This window comes from Trachemys scripta, chromosome 1 (assembly GCF_013100865.1).
Source record: "Trachemys scripta elegans isolate TJP31775 chromosome 1, CAS_Tse_1.0, whole genome shotgun sequence".
Classification (NCBI taxonomy): Eukaryota; Metazoa; Chordata; order Testudines; family Emydidae; genus Trachemys; species Trachemys scripta.
In genome coordinates, this window is record NC_048298.1 from 95,337,147 (window position 1) to 95,355,236 (window position 18,090).

Below are 18,090 nucleotides of genomic sequence, written 5' to 3' on the forward strand. Positions count from 1 at the left end.
CCCCCTGCTGGAGGCACTGAGGTCCTACTACACCCTGCCCCAGGAAGGAGCAATGAAGGTGGGTCCTCCAGGCCGCCCTAGAAAAACCAGAAGGAAGCAGCCAATCAAGAGCCCAGCAGGCTCAGATAAAAGGAGCTGCAGGACCTTAGCAGGTCAGTTCCTGGCTGGGACCAGAGAGATGAGGAAGGGTGCTCCTCTTTGGAGAAAAGAGCTTGATGGGCTGCATTTACTGGACATGGGAGAGAGAAAATATTTGAGAACTTTAACCCTAAGGTAACGGGCAAAGGTAAAGGGACCAGGCAGGAAGAGTCCCAGGGAATGCAGCAACAACTAAGTGAAGGAAGCAATATGTGACTGCTGTTTATAGGTCTCCTGGGCTGGAACCTGGAGTAGTGGGCAGGCCAAGGTTCCCCCACTGGCAAAGGGGCCTAAGCCCAGGAGGGAGACAAGGCTCCTTCAGAAGCCTGAGCAGAGAGCCAGATTTAAAGGGCCCAGAAATAGGGCTGAAGACCCTGGTGAGAGGAGAGTTTATGAACTACACCTCTACCCCGATACAACGCTGTCCTCGGGAGCCAAAATTTTTTTACTGCGCTATAGGTGAAACCGCGTTATATCGAACTTGCTTTGATTGGCCAGAGCATGCAGCCCCACCCCCCCGGAGCGCTGCTTTACTGCGTTATATCCGAATTCGTGTTCTATCGGGTCACGTTATATCGGGGTAGAGGTGTATTTGCTACCCCAGAAGGGGTTCATTTTTCAACTGTGTGATTTGGCTGGAAGGCTGAGCCACTGAAGACCTGTCTTACAAGGTCAGCAACTTACAGGGGGTGCCATGAGTGGGACAAAGATTGCAGTATCACACCCTGCCACTAGGAGGCACTCAGGAGGTGGGCACCCCGTTACATTCACCACCATATTTAATTTTTCCTCCCATGTCTTGGCTTTGCTTCTGTGTTAATATTGCTGCAGGAGACCATGATTTAGTCACAGCATTTTAAGTTAATTATGCAGTTCATATTCAAACACTGCTATTGTTAGACAGCTATGATCTCTTTTGGCACCCCAAAGACATTTATTACCTGGAGATTCATCAGGATTAGGATCAAAATTAAGCCACTCCACACTTAGAGGGTATGCAGGTAAGAGGATATCATGGTGTACATAAAATGAGTCCTCTTCATGATTATAAACTGAAAGAGAGAGAATTTGAAAAAAACTTATGTCAGTGGAGAGAAAAATAAGCCACTCTACTTAGTACATTCCCACACAGTCAGATGGAGCAAATATTAATATTCCCAGCATAGAGATAATGTCTGGAAGCTATATTTGTGATAGTCAGTTTCTAGCATAGAGCTACAGCCTCTCTATAGAACGATAGGCACCACAGAACATTTACTTTAGGTGACAAATTCAACAGATCGAAGAATAACGTACTTATCTACATCAAGTACAGACTGATTCAGTTTATGCCTTGCACACCCTATATCATCTTCATTTGTGTTTGAGAGACTATTTTAAAACATCTGGTATATAAGAGACACTTGCTGCTTATGTGTATTCATAAAATAAGAATGATAAGAGTATTATTGTCTGGCTGATGTTTCACTGTACAGGTTCTCGGTATATTTATATAGGTCAGGGTTCATTAGCATTTGTTAAACAGTTATTTTACAGAGGTAAGAGCACAAGAAATGTAGTTGTGCCAGATGCCACCATCTATTCAAAAGCCAGGATAAATGGAGAACAGAGGGAGCAGTCCTGCAAAGCCATAGGGATCAGACTGGATAAGCAGAGTATTTTCTAGGCCTGCTTTTATGACCAAATATTGTTTACTCACGGTGAACCTCTAGACTGCAGTGGTCCTTATCAACTCTTCCACAAATGATCAGATTGTCACTGGGCTTAATCAAAAAATCTTCCTGTTCATATTGCTCCTAAGGGCCAAGGGAGGGAGAAAACTTAAGGAGTTAAAAAAAATTAAAAAAAAAAAAATAGAAATTTTCTGAAGCACAGAATATTAATTCTTACCACTAACTGAAAAAGGTCAGGTAGCCAAGCCCTTGAGGCCATCCTACAAGGTAAACGGGAGAGGGGAAGTGCCACAGCAGTGAGACTAGACAATCAAATGAGTTGAGGGATCGTTTGTGAGCTAGATGGATTCAGTAGAGAGTGTCGGTGTTGAAAATGAAACCTTCTCCTGAGAAGTACCCCTAACACAATACAACCTGCTGCCCCAAATCTTTCCAGACCCCGCGCCCCCAAATCACCAGCTCTTCAGTTCCTATTCCCTCACACATCGGTATCATTCCCACATGGCCTATACACTCTGAACTTCTTTATAATTTAACAAGCCCTCTTTAAATTATTAGCCTACTCTAACTGCTTTTCCAGAATTTTTGAAACTACTTTGACTGGATTAAAGTGTACATTTGCCACTATTTCTAACAATGACGGCGAAGAAACGTTCAGATATGTGATTTTTAAGGGGGCATGCCTACACAGAATACTCAGAAGAAAGCTAAATTGAATTAATTAAAGGTGTGAAATGAAAGCACATTAGTTAAATCCCTTTGGGATTCAGGTACAGAAAACTTCTGAATGAGAGTATCCACACAGGGGTTTAATGCCCTTTAATGTGTTTTTACTTCACACCTTTAATTAATTTGACTTAGCTTTCCTGAGTGTCCCTATGTAGAAAAACCCTAAATCAGCCATGTTCCTTTCAGTGTTATGTTAAAAAAATTAAGTCATGTGCGTATTTTCAAACTGAATGACTTCCCAAAATTTTGCTGTTACAACTAGTAAACTATGGAGGAAAATAAATTAACAGGCCAGCAACAAGAGTGATCAAACTGATCACAGACACAACAACCTAAGTTCCCTCTGAGCTCTGCGGCCGTGCAGCTGCCTATTCCGCGCAGACGCTCAGGGCTGCGGCAGGAAGAGATGCTCCCTGAGCCCAGCCTAGCCCTGCCCAGGTGCTGCTGTGGGGAGAGACAGCTGAGGGAGGCCGGGGAAGTCCTCTCTCCCCACTGCACCCCCAGGGAGCCCCACTGCACCCCAAACCTCTCATCCCCAGCCCCACTGCACCCCAAACCTCTCATCCCCAGCCCCACCTTAGAGCCTGCACCTCCAGCGTAGACTTCACCACCCTGCAACCCAACCCTCTGGCCCCCTCCCCACACTCCAAACCCCCCAGCCCGACCCCGCCACATGAATTTTGTTATGTGCACCAATATGGAGGTGATGTGTGACACATCATCTCCATATTGGTGCACATAACAAAATTCATTCCACACATAGGTGGGAAAAATTAGAGGGAACACTGACCACAACTGGTAAAATTTTCAAAAGTGCCTAAGTGACTCAGGAGTTTAAGTCCTATTTTCAAATGTAACTCAAGACCCGGTCTACACTACAAAGTTAGGTCAATGTAAGTCGCCTTGTGTCAACCTATTTGTGTGTACGTCTACACTTAAATTTGTCCCCAGGTGACACAAGCACCCCGTTAAGGTGATGCAGTAGAACCACTTCCCTGGATGGCGTTGAGCTGCAGAGGTCGAGGCGGAGCAAGTGCAGATGCTGTGTGACGTAGCCTAACAGATCTCCAGCAGCTGTCCCACAATGCCAGACAATGACTGCTCTGGTCACAATTGTTAACTCCACTCTACAGAGACCAGAAGCCAACTCCCTTCTTAAAACACCACATTTTTTAAATGTCTTTAAATGCTCTGGCTGGGTGGTGGGGCTGTGAACTCCTGCTGCTCTGAGCAGCATGGTAAGGGAGTGGGGAGCGGGGGAGTTGGATAAGGGGCAGGAGGTCTCAGAGGGCAGTCAGGGGATGGGGGACAGAGGGGGTTGGATAGGCATAGGAGTCCCGGGAGGCGGTTAGGGGTGGGGGGTTCTGGGAGGGGGCGGTCAGGGGACAAGGAGCAGGGGGGATTGAATGGGTCAGAGGTTCGGGGGGGGGGGGCGGTCAGGGGATGGAGGATAGAGGGGGTTGGATAGGCATGGGAGTCCTGGAGGGCCTGTTGGGAGGGTAGAGTGTGGATAGAGGTCGGGGCAGTGAGGGGACGGGAGGGTTGGATGGGGGTGGGGTCCCGAGGGGTAGTTAGGGGTGGGAGGTCCCTGGAGGAGGCAATCAGGGGACAAGGAGCAGGGGGGATTGGACGGGTTCGGGATTCTGAGGGGGGCAGTCGGGGCGGAGGCCTGGCTGTTTGGGGAGGCACAGCCTTCCCTATCCAGCCCTCCATACAGTTTCACCACCCCGATGTGACCCTCGGGCCAAAAAGTTCGCCCACCCTTGCTCTAGACACATGCCTGTCTGGAGTAGACAGGAAGTACTGGATCTCCTGGGCCTATGTGAGAAGATGTTGTGCAAGCACAGCTATGGACCAGCAGTAGAAACATGGACATCCATGAAGAGATCACACAGGGTTTTAGGTGAAGGAGTATGACAGGGATCAGCGGCAGTGCCATGTGAAAGTGAAGGAACTGCAGCAGGCATACCCCACAAGGAGAGGGAGGCCATCAATCAATCTGGTGCTGAGCTACAGACCTGCAGCTTTTACAAGCTACATGCCATACTTTGCAGAGACACCCCCTCCCCCAGGTACCATACAGACCAAGACCCTGCTGTGAACAGAGAGAAGGAGAAGAACATGGAGGGGCAGGAGGGGAGTCCAGCTAGTCACGTCAACCAAGGATGGATGAGCCTGATGAAGGGGAAGGAACCTTGCTTAAGTGCATTCATGTATTTTCCTTTAGTGTTTAAATGTGAAGATGACACTCATCCCATCCCCAAGTTAACAAGACATAGGTTTAGACTTTTCATTGTTTTACTCATACAAGTAGAGGTAGTAGTAAAACTGAGGTAGAGCTGCTATCAGCTTTTCATTCCCTTGTAGGATTTGGTGAGGGGAGGGCATGTGGACACCGCTCATCATCCCAAACCTGCATTATGATGTGTTCCCACCAGTCAGTGCTTGTTTCCCAGGCCCAGAAGCGGGGCGCTCTGGGGTCTGCAGCTGCTCTGTGAACACCATGAACAACCCTGAGTTGTTTTTTTGCTATGTCCTTAACAATAGGTCCTCAAAGAAATAGACATATCCCTCATCGCTGTGGTTCTGCCTATGGGTCTGTAAATACTGGAGGATCATGCACCCTGTATTTGCAATGTTCATGAGACCAGTGCAGAGCTGTGCAGGCTTATTGCTTCTGCCAGAAATGACAGACAGCAAAAAGTGCTATACAGTTTTGTGGAATTTTTAAAAAGATGCAAAAATTATGACATATGGATGAAGGAAGTTGCATATTGGCATAAGCCCATTCAGGTTATTATATTGCTCGTATGCATGACCCCTAGTTTCCAGAGATCTCTGGGCAAGTCATTTTATCTCACTACGCACTGCAAAAACTTCCCAGAAGGCATTGCATCGGACAGCAGTACATTGGGATTGCAAAGCGTGGTGCACCACGCTTCGCATCGACACAAGCACTCCTGTTGAGTATGGTCAGCCCTGATGCAAGCAGCCAAGTATACACGCACACAAGCATTATCATAATTTGGGGGCTTTGTGAAAATGTAATTTGTGTCAACCAAAATCTGTAGGGTAGGCATGGCCTTAGGCATCTAGGAGCCTAAGTCCCATAGGCACTTTTGAAAACTGTATGTAATATTTAGTTTATGCAATTTAAGATGCCTAAACCTTGAAAGACCGCACAAGATTTAAAAAAAATATATATACTTACAGTATTTTTAATAGTGATATAAGGATCACGTTCGTTACTCCCAAACACCGTAAGACCGGCTAAGGTGTCTCCAAGGCTCACAGCATCTATGAGAATTTCAGTATATCACAATTAACAACAATTATGGGGCACTAATTAGCAACAAAAAAATCAAATAAAAAAACGGCACAGTAGTGAATTTTTGGCAAGTGACAGAGGAGAAGGAGAATTTATATTACACATGCACATAAATATTTCTTCTTCTGTGTGTATTTTATACATAAAAAAATAAAATGATGGCCCAGTTAGTGGCAGCCACTTTCCTTCTCAAGCCAATAAGGCAACAAAAATATTTGGACCAAACATACCATTTATTAGTTAAAGCACAACAGTGGCTTTTTTCAGAGGAAGGGGAGAAAAGATTTTTTTTTTTAAGGAATAAATCAGGAGTGGCCAACCTGTGGCACCGGAGCCACATGTGGCTCTTCAGAAGTTAATATGTGGCTCCTTGTATAGGCACCGACTCCAGGTGCCAACTTTCCAACGTGCAGGGGGGTGCTCACTGCTCAACCCCTGGCTCTGCTACAGGCCCTGCCCCCACTCCACCCCTTCCTCACAGAGACCTCCTGCATGCCACGAAACAGCTGATTGAGAGGTGCAGGGAGGGAGGGGAGGTGCTGATCGTCAGGGCTACTAGTGGGTGGGAGGTGCTGGGAGCAGGGGGGTGAGATGAGCTGATGGGGGGTCTGCTGATATTACTGTGGCTCTTTGGCGATGTACATTGGTAAATTCTGGCTCCTTTTCAGGCTCAGGTTGGCCACCTCTGGATAAATGGAGTTGTGATCACTGAATATATGAGACAACACAACTCTTTTTTCCATGCTTGTGATAAAGGTATCAGACTAGAAACTCCTGCGCCTGTAGCTATAATGAAGCCTTCCTTTCAATATAAGAGCAGCACATTGTTTCAAAAACGTAAGAATGAACTAGATAGAAGTACAGGTTCCAAACCTAAACAGAAACTCCCTAGTAAACCTGCACTGTTGGAAGAAACACACTGCAGCTGCTCTGCATCGGAACTGCAGTAAGGGGAGCTGCTGTTTCAAATCATGTATGTTTACATAGCCTGCAGCAGCCAGCTTCTCAGCCTGGGTCAACAGACTTGGGGTAGCGGGGCTCACACTAGCACACTAAAAATAGTTGTATAGAGAGTGCTTTGAAGTTGTGGCTTGGGCTCTGAAACCCACCCTGCTCCCTAGGCATCAGAGCCTGAGCTCCAGCCAGAGCCACAATTTCAAAGCACTGTCTACACAGCTATTTTTAAAGCAAAAGCATGAGCCTTGCCAGACTGAGTCTGTTGACCCAGATTGGGAGGCTTGCTGCCATGGGCTGTGTAGACATATCTTAAGAGAGCTACAGTCTTACCAACACAGCTCTCTGTCTTGTTCCCTTCCCTCATGGAAAGGGCCAATAGCTCCAGCTACTCCATTCCTTAGCCCCACTCAGCTTACTCCAAACTTGTACTTGAATCTGGGCTAGTGGGCCTTTCAAACCTTGAATTTAAAAGCACTTGTTGAGGAAACCTGTAAAGTTATATAACAGTTTCACGATAAGTGCATTAACCTAACCTAAAAGAGAAACACATGGTTCTTCATTTACGCTGCACTTTTGACAGGAGAAATAGACTGACATTACCTGTATTCTCCTCTTCATCATATTTATCCAAACCATACTCTGCCAGCTCATCATCATTCAGCTTTTCAGTGTCTTCTTCCTGGTCCCCATCTTCTTGAGGAGGCTCAACTGTCTCACCACTAGCAACATCCATGTCGTCTTCTGCAGCCTGTCCATGTTCTTCTTCATCACTACCATCTGCTTCTTCTCTGTATAAGGAAAAACCACTCACTGAATTATCAGTGTGAGTCAGTTAAGAGTTTGGGACATTTTCACTAAATTGCTTGGGGGACTGGTAATGAGGTATTGGAATATTAACGTACCTGCTCACATGATTTCAACTATTGTTTCTATGCCAATGACTCTCAAATCTATTTTTCCACTCCTTCCCTGTCTCTTCCTAGCCAGACCTGCATTTCAGCCTACCAATGACATTTTCTCTAGTATGCCTTCCTGGCAGAATACGACAATTTTAAATGGCTAAAACTGAGTGTCCCAACCCCTCTTCATTTACCCTTTCCATTACTGTGACACCACTATCATCCTCCCTCTTACACACAGGTGTGTTTGATCTTTGATTCCTCCTCTTTCTTCTCCACACAACCCTAGACTATATCCAAATCTTGCTCTTTCTTCCACCACATTTGAAGATCTGATCTTCCCTCTATATCCCATAAGCTGAAATTCTCATTTATGCCTTCATTATCGCCCATTTTCTTTACAGTAACCTATCCAGTATCCCCAACACCAAAATCACATCCCCTCATTCATCCACCCAAAATGCAACTGCTAAAAATGTCTTCCTACCTAATGTGACCACCCCCACCCACTCTTTCAAAGACTCCAATGGCTCCAACAATTCTTTTTGCTTCCTTCCAAAAGAAGCACACGCTTCATTAGTTAAGTATCTGTAGCAGATTTACCAGCATCACACCACATTCGTCACAGGAAAAGAAAACCTATCCCAGATACCCTAAACTTTCACAAAGCTTCCTTCCCTAAGGCAATGATTCAGATTCTGCCAACATATAAAATGCAAAGGTCTGAACAGCAGCAGGTTGAGCAATGAAACAATTCTTGAATTTTTATTTTTATTACATCACTTTGCAGGAGGACACCCAACTGCTAACACTGGAGAGAACTCCACAAGAGACTGCTCCCAAGTGGGCATATTTACTATGCCTGCATTCAAAACTCCCACTGACATCAATGCACAAAGATCAAGGATAGAACACAATCTTGGGTCTATAAGAGAACTATATCTAATGCAAAGGTCTTTCAGTTTTGAAAGAGCTTGCTGAAGAGCTGTTCTTGTCACTTATTTTATAAAACAACACTTTCCCTTCATATGACATTTAACCCATAAGAAGAGTAAAAATTGGTAGCAGGATCATTAAATATTCTAAATTTAAATCTGACTTGTGATCTTTGTACAGAAATAAAATGACTGGAGTACTAATGAATGCTACAAAGTACAAGATGTTATGAAGAGATCGTAACATTTGTAGTTGTTAGATGTGATTCTCTAAGCTTCCACACTGAATTTTAACAAAATGCATAATTACCAACAAAAGGCTCCTCAAACCTTGCATTGCATACTTTTGAAATGGGGATGGGGGAGAGAATCCATAAGAAAAGGTTGCATGCAGTTTACAGTTATCTGTGCAAAGCTACTGGTAACAGCAGTAGAATTATAAAGTTAATGACAAAAAAATAGTTAAAGGTTAAGCTTCTAAAAAACCAGAAATTCAGAAATAACATTTGCGATTTTTAGGGACAGCCATTAGAACTTACTTAATATTTTGGTATGGTAATTGCTTAATATTTTGAAAGCTCTCTTAGTAAAGAAAAGGGTAGACTTTTAAAAAATGAAAGCTGAGATCAGATGGAGGGGAGCTGACAATATTCACCAGAATGCACATGGAATTCAGGGTACTCAGGCCCTGACACCGCAATCAGATCTGTCCTGGCCAACCACTGCACCAATGCAGAGCCCCAGTGGAATTGGGGACCAGAAGATCATTTCTAGCAAATAAACACGGTTACCTTCCACCTAGGTAAAATGAGTCTTGCGCTATTTCTCAGTGAATGTATATAGGTATTCTTTATTTAACATCAACTGTTTTTCAGGTCTGCAGTATTGGCAATTCCATTACAAGATGGGTTTAAAAATCATGTCATTAAAAAAAAAAAAAAAGTATGAGATTCCTTGTATTTGTCTTCTGTTTTTTGAGCCTTTAGGGGGTCACATTTTCAAGCTTTGTTCCACAATCAGCAGGGCTAGAAACTCACTCTTTTTTAACATGAAAGTTGAGAGACTTGTGTAATTGCGAGAGCTGACAACACTCCTTACCAGTGGGCAAGCACAGATGAGTAATCTCATTTTCCAGTCTCATAACTCACACAACACACAGCCTGTTCAAGGCCATGACTACACTACACAGTTAAACTGGGGGACTGACACCCAGATCTCACCCATGTATGTCTGGCGGGGCTGGGCCCGTGCTGCTGCCCGTACCCCGGGCACCCTGATCCACCACTGCCTGGTAGGGCAGGCCCTGCCCCGGGGCACACGGAGGGACTTGCGTGTTCGGAGGCGGACACTCACCGCAGCGTCTCCGCGGCCTCCCCGATGAGCCGCTTCAGCTCCTGCGCGCTGAGCCGCACCTAGAAGGGGAAACGCGCTGAGATCGAGCGGCCGGGGAGCGCAGGGCCCCGCTGCCCCCCTCAGCCCCGGACGGGCCCGCACAGCCCGACGCATCGCGGCGACGGACCGTGGCCCAGCACCGAGGCGCGTTCCCGGCTCGGGGGTTCTCACCTTGTCGGGCGTTCCCCTGGCGACCCCTCTGCGCACCCAGGCGGCGCAAGTCACGGGGCAGCTCATGGCTCCGGCCGCGGAACCTGCGGACAACTCTGACACGCGCCGCGCTCCTACTACCGCTGCCCCACAAACTGTCGCGTTCCTGATGACGTAACCTCATACTGACAACTCCTCGGCAGGGAGAGGGCGAGACGGCCTGCGTGAGGTCATCACCAAGCGTCGGGGGGGGCTGGAAGCCAGTGACGCGTCGGAGGCAGAGACCCCGCCCCGATGGAAGGAGGAGCGAACTCAGCCACTGGCAGGGAGAGATATGGGCGGGGCCAGAGGGAAGGGAAGGGGCTGGGAGTAAGTAGGAGGGGCCAAGGGGTGTGCCAGGGACCAGGGGTGGGGGCGGGACTAAGGGGATGGGAAGTGACAGGGGTGGGAGGGGGAGGAGCCAGGGAGATGGGCTGGGGGACGGGGCGGGACGGGGGGAAGTGCCAGGGGTGGGGGCGGAACCAAGGGGATGGGAAGTGACAGGGGTGGGCTGGTGGAGGAGCCAGGGAGATGGGCTGGGGGACGGGGAGGGGATGGAGCGGGACTGTGGGAGTAGAGGCCGGGAGTTCTCCTTACTGCTGGGGGTCGGGGGGTTTCCGTGTGGACGGCGGCATCACTTAAACTTTTGTTTCAGAGGTTAACCGGGAACTACAAGTATCGGAAAATGTTTAAATGAGGTTAAGGTAAGGAATAGTTCACATAATAAAACAAGTGTTGGACAGCAACATTTAAACTTGGCAGACAGCATGACTACAGTACTTTAACCATATGTCAAACAAACAGTGCTGTGGGGCATTTTCCATTTTTTATTGTGAGCCTTCTGTGTTGCTGGAGTGACAAGGAAGTACAGTAATATCTATCAAAATACAGTATTTGTAATTAGCTTCTGGCATCTCCCGTGCCTTGTTTGCTGCATCCATTTGTTGTGTCTTGTTTTGTATTTGTAAAGTGCTAGCACAATGAGGCCCAACCTAACTGGGGCCTCTGGAGTAATTGCAGCGTAAGTAATTTCCATCCTGGTGTTCTGTTGTACTTTATATTACTAGTCGCTTTACTGAACCTCCTCCCTCCCTACTGCAAAAAGTATTTCTCCCCTATACCACTTGGTCACATGCTGCTCCCCTGCTGGGACACAGGAAAGCTCTATGTAAACACAGAGCCTCCAGGACATCATTTAAGCCCCACATGATGGGGAGAGGGTAGTGGGATGTGGGACTGAGCCAGGAAGAAGAATGGTGGGTTGGGTGGTTATCTGAGGGCTGCACAACTGCCTGAAGGGCGTCCTCTACTCATCAAAGCAGTTGTACGGCTTCAACTCTGGCTGCTCTTCACCATGGAAACTGGTAGGGTCAGGGTTTGCACAACAGCAGTTATCTCCATCGTTTTCATGTATTGTTCAATACTAGTTCCTTTAAATGTTCAGTATTTCAGGAATAGACTCCAGTTCTTTGATGCATAGACCATTATCATTTATGCAGTACCTCCGGCACTTTACAGTAGGCCTCGGACACAGCCAATTCAGTACATACTCATACACCACACCGGCACTTCTCGGAAGTTACTATCTTGTTCTCCAGAATCTTAGCTTTCATTAAAAAATAAAGTAAGCCTTGTCTACATGGGAAAGTTTTACCAGTACTGTAATACCAGTATAATTATACCAGCATAAGTCCTTAAGTGGACACTGTTAGCCCTGCTCTATACTTCAGAGTTAGGTCAATATAAGGCAGCTGACATCAGCCTAACTCTGTAAGTGTCTATGCTAAAATGAAGCTCCTACCGATGTAACTCACCCACTACGCCAACTTCATAACTTCTGCGAGAGGTGTAGCGCTTAAGTCGATGCAGTGCCAGTGTAAACACTGTGTTACTTATATTGACTGTTGCTGCCTTTCAGAAGCCGTCCCACAATGCTCCCCACTGACAATTAAATTGGTAGCGTGGACATGCAAAAGTAGTTTAATTACTGCAATGGCTGTAAGTTGATGCAACTTAGGTCGATTTAATTTTGTAGTGTAGACTTGCCCTTATTCTGGTATATGTTTTTTTGCAGTTTAGCCTAAACCCTTTCTCCATAAACTAAACTGGAAAAGAGCACTTATAAGAGTGACTACACTAGGGGCAAGTCTACACTTAAAATAGGGTGACCAGACAGCAAGTGTGAAAAATCGGGACAGGGGGTGGGGGGTAATAGGAGCCTATATAAGGAAAAGACCCAAAAATCGGGACTGTCCCTATAAAATTGGGACATCTGGTCACCCTAACTTAAAATGCTGCATTGGCGTGCCACTGTACAGCTTTAATGAAGATGCTTTATGTTGACGGAAGTGTCAAAGAGATGAACAATTTGATGTCTCACTGTGGCGCCAGACGGTAGGTGGTGTGTGTGTGTGTGGGAAACATGGTGGTATCTCTCAGGGACAAAGGAGCCAATTCCAAGGTGCTTAGCAGAGCCCATAGGCACATTCAAGCACCTCTAAGGGGGAAATTAGCTCAAGGAGCCCCCCAGAGCCTAACAGCACACATGATCATATTTTAAATATCTGCACAGTCTACTGTGAGCAGCATCTCATTGGGATGATTCACACATGCAGATCTTATTTTGCGGGCAGAGCATGAAAAAGTCCTACCACCTTTTTTCCTCCACTCGGCTCTACAATAAACAAAATGCAGATGAAGGGAACAGTCCTGCCATCACATATCCATATGGCTATTGTTGAAATCAAGGGAGTTTTAAGCAAGAATATAAGGGCAGTATTTGACTCTAAATCTCCCAAATCATACAAGATTTGAAACAGTTAAAAGTAGTATAAAATCAATAATAAAATCAACATGCTGATTAAAAAAACCTGAAATCAAAGGTTTTTTAACCCCTGCTTTGATTTCCACGGTGATGCTCTCATCCTTTTTAATATCTCTTCCCAAAGCAAACTTCTTTTGTGACACCTTTTAGTATTTAACTGCCACCTAGTTTATACCCTTGCTTCAGCATTATATGATAACTCCAACTACTGATCACCCAGGTCTTTATGTATCCAAATTGTCTAGTTATGCCCAGATCCTACAAAGACTTATTATGCACATGCTGAGTTTTAAGCACGAGTAGTCTCACTGAAGTCAAAGTGAATGTGCCGGATCAGGGCTGTAGACTGAATGCTTCTTGGAGCAGGGACCATGTCTTTTCCATGTTCTGTACAATGACAATCATATTATAAGTGCTGAACTAGAAACCGTCAGAATTTCAAGCTGTAAAATCCATAGAATCATAAGATTTCTGGGACCCTGTTACTGGAAGAATCTCAACATTATTGGTGTTTGAATTATACAGAGAAATATCTGAACTGGAGAAGGAAAAACAAAAAACACTCAGAGCACCATTTCCTAAGCTAGAAAAACTGAAATTTTTATTGAACAGGGATGGTTCATAAACACACTCAAAAGAGCTCCACCTGCTGTTCAGGAGTATTCATTGCAATCTGATAAACCTTTGGAGGGAGCGGTATAAAATAGGATTAGAATATGAATCTGCTATATTTATTAATAACTTTGCCTCTCAAATACAGAACTGTCAGCTATTATTTAAAGTCTGAAAATATACTACAATTGTTATAATTTAAATCAAACCTTTGAAATAACAAATGTACAAAAAAGGTAGTCAATGTATTAACTTTAAACATTTTAAATCAATAGAACACATTTCCCAGAAGTAAACATAGAGCAAACAGCTATTTATGGTGTTTACAAGCCACCCAAAAGTTATAAACGTCAAGTGCCAAATGACTAGATAGTTGCTGTAGCTCTCATAAAGCCATATTAATATTTCACTTTAAACAGGTCCCTAAACTGAAAAATGTGCTGCATGAAAAGCTGAAAATAAAGCATTTACTATCCAAAGGCAAGAGAAAACTACATTTTTTAGCGCCTGATCCAGCAAAGCATTTAAGCAGATGCTTAACTTTAAGCATGTGAGTGGTCTCACTGAGGTTAAGGGGCCTACTTGCGTGTTTTAAGTTAAGCACATGCTTTTCTGGATTGGGGCATTGGTTCCATTTTTTAAAAAGGGGCTAACAGCATGATCTTTTCAAAGATGAAGTCAAGCATTGCTATAGCGAGCCTAAAAAAGTATAGGCCTGTCAATTGGCATGAATAAATAAGTTTGTAAATTGCATAAAAATGAATGTCATTTGCATGCCTGCTTGTTTAGTGAAAGTTGGTGATATTTTCACTGCACTGAAAATGGCCCTTTCGGTAGTTGTGCTCACATCTGAATATGAAAGCCCATGCTACATACACCCAAAAATAATATGACAAATTTACTATCAATAAAAACATATTTTAATGCCAACAACTAATAAAAGTTCATATTCCAATATTGCTCACAACAATAATATACAATTTGCACAAAACATGGCTGTCCAACAAGAATATTTTGCAGGCTATTATATATATATATATATATTTTTTTTCCCCCTTAAAGAATTATATGCCAGAGTTCATGCAAAGAAATTAAAAGCAGTAACACAACATGAGCAATCAGTTGGTTTTTTTTTACAAATGATCAAACCCATTCAATACAGAGACGTTAGGAAATAGATAGGTATATACACACTCTTTTGTTGTGGTCCTTTCTGTGTTACATTAAATCATGGGTTCCTTCTTACCACACCAGGTCCCTATTAAAGACTGGTTCAAATAGGATTTTGAGTTCTCCACCCACGTGGACCACCAGAAACTCAATAACTTCCCTTCTACTTTACATGACTATGAAGGAGGCTCTTATCCACTGGCCAGGAGTGTGGGCAAGCAACCTTCTCCAAAGCCAACCTCTGTCCTGATCCATAGTCATAACCACATTTGTAGTGGGTGGCTATCACTCCATCCCTCCTATTTTTGACTGGCCCCAAGGATGATGTGCTTGGCCTCCAGCAACCTTTAGAGTTGGAAACCCAAGACTAGAGAACCTGGAGCTCCTAAACAGCAGTGCACAGCACTGCCACCTAAGTAACCAGATACGTACAGTGAACGACATGTATTCTCTGGTTTGAAATTTACATATAATATACACTAATAAAGCTATCCTATCAAGGTGCAAGTTTATTATTCTCTGGTGTGTTCCCATGAAGTTTGATTTTGTTTTGTTTTGTTTGGCCTTCACACAAAGCTACCAAGAGCATTTACACAAGAATGGTCTGTCTGTCTGATAAATATAGTTCATCATGTGGCCCCAATTATGCAGTCCCTACAAAGGAAAACACCTATTGACTTCACTGGGAGTTTTGCTTACATACTGGACTGCTCCCAGCGAGCTAAATTCATCTCTGCTATAACTCCTTTGACTTCAGTTCATTTACAACCAGGGTGAATTGGCAGGATGTGTTTTTATCCAGGAAGTAATCAGTCTTACTGAACTGAATTGGGACTTGTGTTTACACATCAGTAAATTTGTATAGTCCATGGGCCAAATCTTGCTCTCCATAATTTTGATGGGACTACTTCTGTTTGGGCAAGTTAGCAGGGTTTGGCGATATGGGTAAGTATTTAAAGTCTTTTGGCATTATTTCATACTTGCTGGACTCAGGTGCTGCCTCAAAGAGAGAGAGTTTTTTTTAAAAAAAGATGAAATGTAATTATAGTAAATATTACATATTAACCCTCCCAGCTAAACGGATGATCATGGAATGTCACTCTCCTGAAATTAAAATTGCCATTGTTTTCTCAGGCTAGTCCAATTCATAATAATGCTTCACACCCACACTTGAGCCTGATTCTGCAGCCTGTAAATGTGTGATGCTTCCAGCGAAATCACTGGAAGTTTGAAGGCCCTGAATCACCAGAACACTTAAGTACATGAATAATCCCATCTCTGTTCAGCAAAACTCTTAAGTATGTGCTTAACTTTAATTTTAAACACATGCTTAAGTACCATTGAAACCAATGGATCTTAAGTATTTTGCTGGAAAGGGATGCTTAAAGTCACACACGTTAAGCATATGCGTAATTAAGCGCCTTTGCTGAATTAGGGCCAATATGCACAAGGATGATAGGATTGGGCCTTCAGGGTATATTCTCCCTTCAGTCCTTATGGGAGCCTCTCATTGATACCAACCACAGTTCTGCATATGGGGAGAGGGGAGAGTATATCCTTTAGCACACTGTTTCTCAACGACAAGTCCATGGGCCGACGCCGGTCCCTGGGATCTCCCTGACACAGTTTAGGAAGGCAGCAAGCCGGTCCTTGCTATCAAAAAGGCTAAGACACACTGCTTTAGCACACTTTTAAATATTATAGGCCTGATCCAACTCCCACTGAAGTCAGTGGAAGGATTCCCATTGCTGTGAGTGGGAGTTAGCTCAGGCCCTAAAATAAGTGTACCTTTTGCACTACTGCAGTTAAATTTCTCTCTAAACCCAGCTTCCCCCATTTCTTAACTTGGTTATAACAATTCACTCAGAAGCTTTGCATACATAGTCTCAAACTAAAAGCAAGTTATTTTACCCTTGAAAAGAAGATCTGGCTAATCAGATTAAAGAAAAAAAATCCTTGCTGGTTTGTATTTGTACAATGTTAACACTAGATTTACAAAATGACATTTGGCAAGGCATGAATCCTAATCTCACTGGAGATTTTAAAAGACTTAACATCTGAGATTGGGGGTTAAAATATTCTAAGGTGCACTCAGTGAACATGTTTTCAGAAATTTTCCTAAGACATTTTAGCATTTATAATGTGCTAAGGATCTCATTATATGATTGAACACGTAAAGATCCAGCAGACTGAATACATTATGCGGAAAGAAAAACCTTCTTTTTAAACTTAAAAAAAGAAAAGAAAACAAGGAAATGAAATAAAAATATTTTAAAGCAGAATTTAGGTTGTGACACAGTTAGACAAAAGCTGCTACATTTAAAATTAAGGCTGGTATCTCATATTAAATAAGGCATGAGTTAAAAGTAGATTATTCTCCTTGACTTTTAATTTCCTGGGAGTAGACAGCTTGCTCCATAACATTAAGATCTGAACAGTTTTGATATTGGGGAAGATTTTTCAAAAGTGCCTAAGTCCCAATGTCTTTCAATAAGATGTAGACTCCTAAGTCTCTTTTGAAAAAGGGCCTTCAGCTCCTAAATCACCCTTTCAAAAATTGTACCGATTGAGCTAAACTATTGCTTAATCTTTTAAATCATCCATAATTCCCCTATTTTCTGTGCAGTGGCTTTTACTATTGTGCAGTTTGTACAAGCTTAAATGGACAATGAGAAGGGCAAACAAATGTTCCAGATATATTGTTCATTTTAAAATAACTAGAACACTTATATAAACCCAAAAGCCAGTACTTAAATGATGGTTGCATAAAGTAGGACATCACCTCCTTGTGCTCTGGATAGTATTTTCTGGTTGTGCAATTTTTGTTTCCCAATAAAGAAACCTTTTCCATAGAAACCTCATTGAGAGATGGCATATGAGAGCTTCCTGTGCTAGATACAGAAATAATACTAATACTAATAAAAAAGCTCCAACAAGTAATCAAACCATCATTAGTTTTACAAGATGACAGCGAAAAACTGTCTTTTTTCTGCAGGAAGGGTTTGCTGCAGATTTTGTAATCTGAAGTCTTCATGCTACAGTTCTGTTTTATTCTCGGAAAGAATTTTTTCCATCATGGCTTTCTCTCTGGTTTTCATTTTTCCCTAATAACTTTATAAATATAACTTTTACTGAAATCTTAAAGAGGTAACTGATAGACTTGGACAAGGATGAAGGCAGCAAGCAAGCGTGTCTCATTTACAGCGTTAGCTCTTCTGTGTCACCCAAGCATTGGCGTTGGGAT

General features: G+C 43.7%; 1 protein-coding gene across 1 annotated transcript in view; it reads right to left on the bottom strand.

Annotated features, from left to right (window-relative positions):
* PWP1 (PWP1 homolog, endonuclein) overlaps window positions 1–10,430 on the bottom strand; it is a gene marked incomplete in the record, with an annotated part of 32,222 nt that extends 21,792 nt beyond the window's left edge. The window contains 6 exon segments of the mRNA XM_034778052.1: window positions 1,080–1,190; window positions 1,838–1,934; window positions 5,752–5,837; window positions 7,426–7,613; window positions 10,013–10,071; window positions 10,223–10,430. Coding sequence (XP_034633943.1) covers window positions 1,080–1,190; window positions 1,838–1,934; window positions 5,752–5,837; window positions 7,426–7,613; window positions 10,013–10,071; window positions 10,223–10,288 — 607 coding nt within the window.
* Window positions 10,431–18,090: the final 7,660 nt, after the last annotated feature.